Source organism: Canis aureus, chromosome 35 (genome assembly GCF_053574225.1).
Source record: "Canis aureus isolate CA01 chromosome 35, VMU_Caureus_v.1.0, whole genome shotgun sequence".
Taxonomy (NCBI): Eukaryota; Metazoa; Chordata; class Mammalia; order Carnivora; family Canidae; genus Canis; species Canis aureus.
Genome location: NC_135645.1, coordinates 20,197,546 through 20,210,298, shown reverse-complemented (window position 1 = coordinate 20,210,298; position 12,753 = coordinate 20,197,546). Strand labels below are relative to the sequence as shown.

General features: G+C 34.5%; 1 protein-coding gene across 3 annotated transcripts in view; it reads left to right on the top strand.

Annotated features, from left to right (window-relative positions):
* Positions 1-12,753, top strand: part of ALCAM (activated leukocyte cell adhesion molecule) — a 210,915-nt gene that overhangs the window by 160,237 nt on the left and 37,925 nt on the right. For all 3 annotated transcript variants that reach the window (XM_077884306.1, XM_077884307.1, XM_077884305.1), the window contains exons 4-6: positions 3,145-3,209; positions 4,456-4,543; positions 5,004-5,186. In XM_077884306.1, the coding sequence (XP_077740432.1) occupies positions 3,145-3,209; positions 4,456-4,543; positions 5,004-5,186 (336 nt within the window). The remainder of the gene's footprint in view (positions 1-3,144; positions 3,210-4,455; positions 4,544-5,003; positions 5,187-12,753) is intronic.

Below are 12,753 nucleotides of genomic sequence, written 5' to 3'. Positions count from 1 at the left end.
TTCACACCCTTATGTTAGAGCTTCCATTTGTTCTCAATGTTTTGTAAGAACTGAGCATCCTTCCGCTCACCTTCCCAATGAAAGTTAATCAACCTGGAAGGATTTTTTTTTTTTTTTAATCAAGGAAGCAGAAAATGACCTATTTAACAAATGAGACCTACATAATAGATTTTCTTTTTATTCTTTTGATATAAAAAAATACCTTTCTTATGAGGAAAATAAACTATGATTCCATGTCAACCGTTGTTTACTTAAAATACATCAGAATTTATACAAGGTAATGACTGACAAAATACTGGGAGGAACATTCATGAATCAGTGTAACCAGTCCCTTTTCTTGCCTTCCTCTCATATCAAATTGAACTATCCTGTGCGTGGTTTTGGTAATACACTGTACATTGTGGGTGATAAAGAGCAATTTTGCCCTCATCTCTTCATCCTCAGCTGGCTTGACAAAATTATTTTCATAATGCAAATAAATGGTATGACTTTTCCTTTCAATTCTATGCTTGGTTATGAATCCCTGAATTATATTAAGGCATAATTCATGTAAAGTTTTTTTTAAGCACTTTAGAATCGATATGCAATTTTGCTAAAATAGTACGTGTCCTCTTTTATGGTCCTCCAACTAATACCCATTGATTGTTGCAAACTAATATAAGAGAAAATTACATACAAATATCTTGTGGATTTGAAACAAAAGTTTGGGGGAAAAGAACTCAAAGAATTGCAATAGGTATTACCATTACTTCCACAATACCCACTGTGATTCTCTTCTAATAAAAAGATGAGTTACAGTGTAAAGAGGCCTAAACTTTAAGCATTCTTTCAGCAGGTTTCTGGGTTTTCCACAGTTTCATTTTTATTGAAAGAAGTATAAATTTTGGAAAGTATTTATGGAAGAAACATATATATAGCCATGTGTAAAGGACCAACATTTGTTACACACTGAGCATTTATGATCTTATATTCACTGATGATACATCATAAGGTTTACAAAGCAGAGGAATATATATATTCTACAGAAGAGGAAGTATGTGCCCAACTATTTTGGTATATGATTATGGTGAACTAAAAACTAATGCAACTTAGCAACACTGCCCACCTACATTTTGTATTAAAAGCTTCAATTATTTAAAAAAAAAAAAAAAGAGCCTCAATTTTTTCAGATGACTCTTTAAATCTCTTTTTATATTCTAGGCATAGATGCTACTGAAGGGGAAACACAAACCCATTTGTTCTTTTTCTCTTGTTAATTTTGACTCTTGATTGACCACATAAATTAATTTAATACCTTACCTGTCTGATGCTCTCAGAAAGGTATCACAAAATACTTGATTTTAGTTCCCAGAGAACTTTGGCTCACTTACTTAAGCACCAAGGATTTTCATTTTGTTTAAATATTTTGGATACATCTCTCAAATGTTTTAGATATTGGTCTTAAAACATAAATTCAGAACAGAATTTAATGTTTCATCAATAATTCAGAGTTGTAATTGTGAACATTAATGGCATTACATTAAATTTATGATAACACTAGTGCTTACTGATACGTGAAGGCTTTAGTCCCCCACCATAAGTTTCCCAGAAATTGCTGTTTATTTTGATTTTTTGGGTCAGTTTTTAATAATTTTTTGGTCACATCTAACAGTCAATCAGGTGTCACTTCTTGTTTGTGTTAATGTAATTGTCTCTATTATACTTTTCTATTCTTCTATATTTCATTTTTCTATCTTTCTTGTGTTTTGTTTCCAATCTGTATATTTTTCTAAATATATATATAATTATTTTCTAATAATCCATCTTGTGAAAATTGAATTAGAATTATGTTTCTAGAATTAATAGTAAGTAGGCTCTCCTATAATTAAAGGGTATAAGTTGAACACATAGGAGGCTTTACTATTATTATTCATTGTTCCAATTTCTCATATAAAACAATTGCAAAAGGGAGACTGACTCTCAGTAGTAACATGAAGAAGTTTACATATTTTTTGCTTACAGTCTTGGTGATAGCCATTTCGTTATTCCAAAACCTTTCTGTCTTCATCCTTATTTTCTATAATGGTCTGGGTAGGCAATGCATCTGATAATGGAATTCCAAATTGAGTAATAATTATATAAAAGCCAATTTAGTCTAGTTTGGTAATAAAAATTAACGGTATTGGAGCTCGTAAACAATGAGACTATGAATGAAAGAATAACTGATTGTCTTTATTTGTTTATATGAGAATAGAATAGTTTTGCTCCATGAGATCCACAAAAATCAATGACCAAGAGGCAATATCCATTTTCTGGGGACCAATTGTTAGAACTAATTAAAAAGTAAAAAATCCGTCAGTGATAGATAACTAACAGTGAAGAATAAATAACTTAAAATAAGTTTGAATAATACCTTGTTGCTGAGATTTTTAACCAGTTCTCCCTGAAGACTCTCTTAAAATGGATGCTTACAGAACTTCCTATATTTGAAATGCTTCTGCCCATTATCTCAGTCCCAAATTTGAAGGTTTTCCCTACATTTATAGTTTCATAATATGACTTCACCTTAAACAATAAGGTTTGTGATACACAGAAAAATTGAGCTTCTATTTCCCTTAACTCCTTTTAGTCACCACGATTTCAGAGCTGTGATTCTTACATTTCAGTGTGCCTGAAAATCTTGTAGGGAACTTGTTTTAAAAAGTAGATTTATAGGACTTACCCTGGAGATTTTGCCTCTGGCCAGAGGAGGCTCAGAAATTTATGCTTTTAATAAGTACCCCTTGTGGATTCATTTCTTCATTTAAGTAGCTGAAGTTGTATGTAGGTAGAAAGTACACATGATAATCAATTGAAAATAATATTTATATTTAGCATTTTAACCTCTGTTTCATTATCAAATCCATATTCACTGCTTAGAAAGCTTTCAGAACACATTACCAATATTTTCTACAAAGGAGTAATAAGCATTTAAAATAGCATTTAATATAATAAAGCAAATATTTGGAGGGAGAGGGCTAACCAGATTTCTTAATCACAGATTATATGGGAATGTGTTCTTTATTTTACTGCTTTGAATAAATGAATTATTTTTCTATAATCCAAATGACAAATGTCCTTTTGTTCCTTCATGTGTACTTAAAACTTTTCTCTGCTTAACTTTAGAGCAACCATCCAAACCTGAAATTGTAAGCAAAGCACCTTTTCTCGAAACAGAGCAGCTAAAAAAGGTGAGAACTTTTTTTTTTTTTTTTTTTTTGATTTATTGCCTTCACTTGGCTTAATGTTAAATGTCTTCTCTTAGCCTCAGATGCCAGGACAAATAAGATAGACTTTGCTCTTGTAGAGCTGACAGTGTTGCAGATGCCAATCGGAAAGTCTGCCCAAGTTAGAGTGGGAACACAGAGGAAGATTTAGTCATTTCTGAAGGGAGAAGAGAGGAGAGGAAGGAGAAAAGCATAAGTCTTCCCTGTTTGAATGAACTGAATGTTAAATGGAGTCATGAAAGATGAGTAAGTTTTCTCTGAACCAAGGATAGAAAGACTTTCCGACAGCATGAAATAATATGATGTGAAGGAGAATGGCATTTTTAAGAAACATCACATTATTTGCGTTGCTGGAACTTTGTGTGGTAAGACGGGAGGCAAGAGACTGCAGTAAAAGATAAATTTGGAGAAGTAAATAGAGAAGCTGGATTATGACAAGCCTTATGTCACGGAGGGAGTTTCGACTTTATCCTCTTGGCAGATTAAACTATTGAAAAGTTGAAATAAAGATGTGAGAAGGTCAAATTTGAACAATCACATTATGAGGTGTGAAGAAAGGCTGCATCAAGAGGGAACAAAGCTGGAGTTTATATTTGGGTACATCAATTGTCTAATAATCTTATTTTCACCAAGTAAAATAACTTAATTTTCCTTTGTGGATAAAAAAGAATGCAAACAAGTTAAAAGTTTTTTGAATCAGATTAAATTTTACTGCGTAATATTATTTGAACATGCCAATATTGAAGTTATAACACATTTGAAGAAAAGCGGTGGGAATTGTAGATTTGGTAGGTATATGTATCTAAAATGTGTATGGTATGAAACCGGAGAGGCAGCCTTACCACCATTATGATTCTTGCATGCTGAGATCTGTGAACCATGGCAATCGCCAGCGTAATGTAGTTATGTTATTTAGTTAATGTTAAAAATGAATAATGTCAAAAAGAATTTGGTAATGCTTTTAAACAAATGTGATTTTATTAATAGTGGCAGCATCTCTTGCATATTTTTAAGTGAGCAAGACCATAATTTTAAGTACAAGACATTGTTTTTAATGCAAGAGACCACGTATTCAGTCCACAGTCAATGCTTGGGTAATGAAAGGGCCAGGAAACCTTTGGAGCAACTGCACCCCCTGAGGAGTCCAAATCTTTCAAATTGACAACCACTGACGGAACCAAGGTGTCCACATTTTCTCTTCATTTTGCAGTTGGGAGACTGCATTTCAAAAGACAGTTATCCAGACGGCAACATCACATGGTACAGGAATGGAAAAGTGCTGCAACCCCTTGAAGGAGGTGGGTATGAAGTGGGCAGTAAATTCAGATGACCTATTCTGACTTTCTCTTGTCCTGGCATTCCTTAGACTGTCCTGCATCTAAATGCGATGCCCTCTTTGATCTATGGCTCTATGCTTTGTTCCTTTAAGTAACCATTAAGTCATTAAGTGATTTTTTTAAAAACATCATTTTAGTCCTTGTGCAGAGGAATCAAGAGCAGAGAAAAATTATTTCTGTATATGGCATATTCTAGAAGTTAATTAAAGTGAGTGGGAGATAGGATTCCAGGATTCTATTTCTGTCTATGTCTCTGATTTCATGGTTTAGAAAAGACATTCTACCTCGGTACATGTCAATTTTCCCTCCTGTTAAATACAGTAAGAAGGACAAAACCACTTCTCAAGGTGTTGTGACATTTAACTAAGGATTGTGATTTTCCAATGAAAAATGCTATCATTAGTATTCTTATTTTCTTCAGTGGTAGTCTTAATTTTTAAAAAGCAAATGGACCCGGTAACTCAGCTGTATACCATGACTTCATCCCTGGAGTACAAGGCAACCAAGGCTGACATACAAATGCCATTTACCTGCTCTGTGACGTATTATGGACCATCTGGCCAGAAAACAGTTCAGTCTGAACAAGCAATCTTTGATATTTACTGTGAGTAACCCAATATGTAATTATGCAATTTTAATGTCTTAAGAGTATTCGAATGCTTTAACCTTTCAAGTCCGAATCCACATGCTCTTTGGGCTTTACTTTCAACCTCCCTTTTTTCTTCTGCAGTTACTCAAATAATCTGTTTCTCCTTTGGAAGACCTATAGAATAAATGCTTACCCTATCTTAGGATACCTTTTACTTTCCACTTTGTCATTTCTGCACATCTCTTCTGCACATAAGCTATGAATTTTGTAGGAGTTCAAAATGCCATCTGATTACTTTCTGAATAAGGACAGATGAATCGAGGCTTCTGACTGATTGGTCTTCTAGATAGGGGACTTCCATTTTAATGGAAAAATTTATTTTGATAATAAGATCAATTGCATAAGTTTAAATAGGATGCTGTATTCTGAGACATTTTGGTTGACTTTATTTCATAGATTTGAAACATAGAATATCAGACTAAAAAGGAACCTTCTTGATCATCTGACCTAACTCCATTATTTTACTTAGCAGTAAAGGGAGAACCAGAGACGTGCCGTAAATTAGTTGGAATCCTTTTCTGCAATGCCATTCTCTTTCCTATAAGACAGGTGCCAAGATTCAGAGCAAACAGGCTGACAGTCCAGGCACAGCACAATCAATTTCTGTGTCTTTCTAGAAGAGTAGTTAACTACTTTAACTCTCAGTTTTCTTATCTTGAAATGAAAAAATAGCTCAGTGTTGTTATGGAGATTAAGTGAAATCACAAATCTAAAATAGCATCCTATATTGTTCATTAAATTCTTTTTATTAGGTACTATTTTTATTATTTATTATTATATGATCATTATTATTACATAAGCATAGAACTAGAGATATTGTTTTTGGAGAAATGCAAGAAAGAATTTCTTTATTTTAAAAAAATGAATCAAAACTTCTTACAATACTGCCTTACGTAGTAAAATAAGCGAGTACTTCTACATGTGTTCTGGAGAAAGAACAAAAATGCCAGTTGAACCTTTGTAGGGTTTTATCTCCTCTACATAGCTATTTTGGTTCCATATAGTGCAGAACCTTATTATATAAGAACAACCTGAAATTCCACTTTCCCTAACAATAAGGGATTGTTGTGCCTTCAACTTTGTATATAAGTTCCAACTTATATACTGACTTAAAAGTGAGGATTTAAAGTATTTCATTCCGTACACCTTACTAAAAATCAAATTATTATTTCTGTACGTAAAGGCACAATTCTGTCCAGAAATGTTCCACTGGAAATACACTATCTTGGTGTAAGTGCAAGAGTAAAGATAGGAAAGAGTATCAAGATGAACAATGAGGACTGGGAAACTGGCTTAAGAAAAAGAAGGAATGTATGTTATCAGACACAACGGGTTGGGTAAGCAGAAAAGTCCTCGAATGAATAGGAAGGAAATGATTTTATTTTGGCTGGCTGTGGAGTGCATTTGGCACAGCTTTTGAGAAGGCACAATGTATGCAGTGCTGGGCTTCATGGTAAAGATAAAAAAGTGCTGAAGACAAGAGTTCTGACATTCAGAGTTTAGTACTCCAGTAGAGAAATAAGATACCTACACCAGGAGGAAGTGGTCAGTGCAAGGTTGCAGGTGGTAAGTGACACTCAGAACGCAGTGAACAGCCTTGAAAGCTCAGATGCCCGGGGGCAGTGATTGTCAAACTCTTTTGTGTGCATCAGAATTGCCAGAAGGACTTAGAACACAGATCGCTGGACCCTGCTCTAAGTTTCTCATCCAGTAGTTGGCGGGAGAGGTATTTATAACAAATTCCCTGGTGATACTAATGCTGCTCATCTGAGGACCACACCTGGAGAAGCACTGCTCTGGGTGACTCCAGGGTGGAGAAGGAGGGAGCTAAACAGAAAGGGCAGAGGGTACATTCAGAAGGAGGACATTTGGTCAATTCATCTTGCGGAAGATGCACTAGTCCTTTCTTACCCTATCCAGTCCGTAACGAAGCGATATAGAATCTGGCTCTTTAATTTTTATGCTTATCTGATTCTGCCTCTGACACTGCCTAAGAATATGCCACCATTCTTCATTGCCAGTATTTCCGTGATTTCCAAAATAATATTCCTTTCTGTTCACTCCAAACTGCCCTCCAAGTTGCTGCCAGAAATATCTTTCTAAAAACAAATGTGACCACGTTAGGTTAGTGCTATGATGAGAATTCTTTAATAACTCCCCAGATCTCTCAGATTAATTTTCACACTCCCCCTGTTGTTTTTTTTTCTCTTCCCAGTTTTTATTTAAATTCCAGTTGGTTAACATACAGTATAATATTAGTTTCAGATGTAGGATTTAGTGATTCATCACAACACCATTTGCTCATCACAACTGCCCTCCTTAATCCCCATCACACATTTAGTCCATCCCCCTCCCCACCTCCTCTCCAGCGACCCTCAGTTTATTCTCTATAGTTAGATGTCTGTTCTATGGTTTACCTATATCTCTTCTTTCCCCCTGTGTTCATCTGTCACATTTCAGAAATTCCACATATGAGGAAAATTGTATGGTATTTGTCTTTCTCTCACTGACTTGTTTCACTTAGCTTATTACTCTCTACCTCCGTCCATGTCATGGCAAGTGGCAAAATTTCATTCTTTTTTATGGCTCAGTAATATTCCATTATACACACACACATATAGTAATATTCCATTATATATATATAAATAACATTATATATTATCACTATTATATATTATATAATGGAATTATATATAAAGGAATATATACTACTGAGCCATATATTCCATATATAATGGAATATATACTATGTATATATATATATATATGGCATATATATACCATATATATATATGCCACAACTACTTTATCCATTCATCACTTAGCGGACATTTGGCCTCTTACCATAATTTGGCTATTGTTGATAGTACTGCTAGAAACATTATGGTGCATCCCTTCAAATCAGTATTTTTGCCTCTTTTGGGTAAATACCTACTAGTGCAGTTCCTGGGTTATCAGATAATTCTATTTTTAATTTTTTGAAGACCTTCCATACTGTTTTCCAAAGTAGATGTACCAGTTTGCATTCCCACCAGCAGGTAAGAGGGTTCCCCTCTCTGCATCCTGGCCAACATTTCTACTTTCCTGTGTCGTTACAATTAGCCATTCTGACAAATGTAAGGTGGTATCTCATTGGAGATTTGATTTGTATTTTCCTGATGATGAGTGATGTTGAATATCTTCCCATGTGCCTTAGCCATCTGGATGTCTTCTTTGGAAAAATGTCTATTTATGTCTTCTGCCCATTTTTAAACTGGATTATTTGGGTTTGGGGGGGTACTAAATTTTATAAGTTCTGTATAGATTTTAGATACTAACTCTTTATCAGATATGTCATTTCTGTATATCTTCTCCCATTCTGTAGGTTGCTTTTTAGTTTTGTTGATTGTTTCTTGTGCTGTGCAGAAGCTTTTTATCTTGATGAAGTCCCGATGGTTCATTTTTGCTTTTGTTTCCCTTTCCTCCAGAGACATGTCCATTAAGAAGCAGTTATAGCCAATGTCAAAGAGGTTGCTGCCTGTGTTCTCTAGGATTTTGATGGTTTCCTGTTTCACATTTAGGTCTTTTATCCATTTTGAATTTGTTTTTGTGTACAGTGTAAGAAAGTGGTCCAGTTTTATTCTTCTACATGTTGCTGTCCCATTTTCCCAACACCATTTCTTGAAGAGAATTTGTCGAAGATTAGTTGACCATATAGTTGTGGGTCCATTTCTGAGTTTTCTATTCTGTCCCATTGATCTATGTGTCTTTTTCTGTGCCAGGACCATATTGTTTTGATCACTACAGCTTTAATACAGCTTGAAATCCAGAATGGTGATGACTCCAGCTTTGCTTTGCTTTTTTAAGATTGCTTTGGCTATTCAAGTCTTTTGTGGTTCCATACAAATTTTGGGATTGTTTGTTCTAGCTGTAAAAATGCTGTTGTTATTTTAACAGAGATTGCATTAAATGTGTAGATGGCTTTCGGTAGTATAGACTTTTTAACAAATATTTGTTCTTTCCTTCCATGAGCATGGAATATTTTCTGTTTCTTGTGTCATTTTTAATTTCTTTCATGAGTGTTGTATAGTTTTTAGGGTACAGATCTCTTACCTCTTTGGTTAGGTTTATTCCTAGGTATCTTATGGTTTTGGGTATGTTTATAAATAGGATCGATTTTTAAATTTCTCTTTCTATTGCTTCATTATTAGTGTATCAAAATGCAACTGAATTCTGTACATTGATTTTGTATCTTGCAACTGTGCTGAATTCATGTATCAGTTCTAGCAATTTTTTGTGAAGTCTTTCAGGTTTTCTACATAGATTACCTTGTCATCTGCAAATAGTGAAAATTTGACTTCTTCCTTGCCAATAAGATGCCTTTTGTTTCTTTTTGTTGTCTGATTGCTGAGGCTAGAACTTCCAATATTATGTAAAATAACAGTGATGTTTGCGAGTGGATGTTTCTCTTGCTTCTGATCATAGAGGAAAAGGTATCAGTTTTTCCCCATTGAGGATGATATTACCTGTGAGTTTTTTATATATGTCTTTTATTATGATGAGATATGTTCCTACTATCCCCACTTTGTTGAGGGTTTTTATGAAGAATGGATGTTGTAGTTTGTCAAATGCTTTTTCTGCATCTATTGAAAGGATCATATGGTTCTTATCCTTTCTTTTATTAATGTGGTGTATCATGTTGATTGATTTGCAAATATTGAACTCTGGCCACCCAGGAATAAACCCCACTTGATCCCAGTGAATTATTCTTTTAATGTACTGTTGGATTTGATTTCTAGTATTTTGTTGAGAATTTTTATGTCCATATTCATCAGAGATATTGTCCTGCAGTTCTCTTTTTTTGTGATCTCTGTTTGGTTTTGGATCTGGGGTAATGCTGGTCTCATAGAATGAATTTGGAAGTTTTCCTTCCTTTTCTATTTTTTGGAGTAATTTGAGAAGAATAGGTATTAACTCTTCTTTAACTGTTTTGTAGAATTCCCCTGGGAAACCATCTGACTCTAAATTTTTGTCTGTTAGAAAATTTTTGATTACTGATTCAATTATTTTGCTGGTTATTGGTCTGTTCAAGTTTTCTATTTCTTCCTGTTTCAGTTTTGGTAGCTATATGTTTCTTGGAACTTATCCATTTCTTCCAGATTGCTCAGTTTGGTGGCATATAATTTTTCATAATATTCTTTTATAATTGTATTTCTGTGGTGTTTGTTGTGATCTCTCTTCTTTCATTTGTAATTTTATTTACTTGAGTCCTTTTTCTTTTTCTTTTTTTTTTTTTTTGATAAGTCTGGTTAGTGGTTTATCAGTTTTATTAATTTTTTCAAAGAACTAGCTCCTGGTTTCATTGATCTGTTCTACTATAATTTTTTTTGTTTCTGTATCAATGATTTCTGTTCTAATCTTTACTACTTCCCTTCTGCTGGCTTTAGGTTTCATTTGTTGTTCTTTTTCTAGCTCCCTTAAGTATAAGGTTATTTGAGATTTTTCTTGCTTCTTGAGGTAGGCCTGTATTGCTATGGACTTTCCCCTTATGACTATTTTTGCTGCATCCCAGAGGTTTCAGACCATCATATTTTCATTTTCATTTTTTTCCTTATATTTCTTTATTTCTTCTTTAATGTCCTGGTTGGCCCATTCATTCTTTTATAGGGTGTCCTTCCAATTTTTTCCTTGTGGTTGGCTTCAAACTTCATAGCCTTGTGGTCAGAAAATATGCATGGTGTGATCTCAGTCTTTTTGTACCTGTTGAGTCCTGATTTGTGATCTAGTACGTGATATATTCTAGAGAATGTCCCATGTGTACTTGAAAAGAATGTATATTTTGCTGCTTTAGTATGAAATGTTCTGACTGTATCTTTTAAGTTTGTCTGGTCCAGTATGTCATTCACAGTCATTGTTTCCTTGTTGATTATCTGCTTAGATGATCTGTCCATTGGTGGAAGTGGACTTTTAAAGTCCTCTACTATTAATGTACTATTACCAATGAGTTCCTTTATGCTTGTTATTGTTTACTATATTTGGTGGTTCTCACAATCATTAGATCTTCTTGTTGGTTAGACCCCTTTATTATGATATAGTACCCTTCTTCATCCCTTGTTACAGACCTTGGTTTAAAACCTAGTTTGTCTGATATAAGAATTGCTATTCCAGCTTTCTTTTAACATCCCGTTTGCATAGTAGGTATCTCTCTATACCCTCACTCTCATTTGTAGGTGTCTTTAGGTCTAAAATGAGTCTCTTGTAGGCAGCATATAGATGGGTCTTGTTTTTTTTATCTGATCTGACACCCTATGTCTATTGATTGGTGCATTTAGTCTATTTACATTCAGATTAATGATTGACAGATATGAATTTAGTGCCATTTTATTACTTGTTTTGTTGTTTCTGGAGATTTTCTCCATCTCTTCCTAGTATTTGTCACTTTTGGTCTTTCTTTCCCTCTCAAAGTTGATTTTGATGAGAGTTCTCTGTGCTTCCTGGACTTGGATATCTTTTCTTCCCCAGATTAGGGAAGTTTTCAGTGTAATTTCCTCAAATAAACCTTCTGCCCCCTTTTCTCTCTCTTATTCTGCTGGGACTCCTATGATACAAATGTTATGTTTGATAGAGTCCCTGCATTCCCTAAGTCTACTTTCGTGATCCAAGATTTTTTCTTTCCCTCTTTTGTCTTTTTAAAAAATATATCTTATTTATTTATTCATGAGAGACAGAGAGAGAGAGAGAGAGAGAAGCAGAGACACAGGCAGAGGGAGAAGCAGGCTCCAAGCAGGGAACCTGACGTGGGACTGGATCCCGGGTCTCCAGGATCACGCCCTGGGCTGAAGGCGGCGCTAAACCGCTGAGCCACCCGGGCTGCCTCTTTTGCCTTTTCATTCCCAATTTCAATACACCTCAAATCCCTTGCAGCCATGGTCCTGCACTATGTCTCAATCTTCATCATTTCACTCTGTCTTTTACAGTTCTGTTCTGTTTTCCAGATTCCTCCAGTAGAATTCTACTTATATGCCTATCCATTTGCTATCACTACCTTACGTTTGTTTTCTAGCAAACATTTACTTATTCTTTAAAACCCAGCTGTAGCATCAATTCCTACCAGACACTTCGCAGTCTCATGCAACTATAAGCTACCAGCGATCACATCATATGCAATTTGTATGTTGTTATAGTCTTAATTGCTTGATGTCATTATAAATATATTGAAAGCTATGCTGTTTTCAACTGTGTAACTTCAGCACTTAGTGCCAGCACAAAATATATATTAACTAAACAAATGAATATATGATTGGACAGTAGATAAACTGAACAAATGAATATATGATTGGACAGTGGATAAATGGAGATGGGACAAAGAAAATTTGAGTAGACTCTTGCTTATTATGTAGTGGTATAAATGGAGTATTGAGGTATAATTCTCACCTGAAGAGTTCAAGGCAATCATGGATATCAGGTTAAGAAATTTTTATTTCAATCTTCACATTGTAATCTTCAAAACATTACTTCAGAATACTGATTTAGAGGAAATATG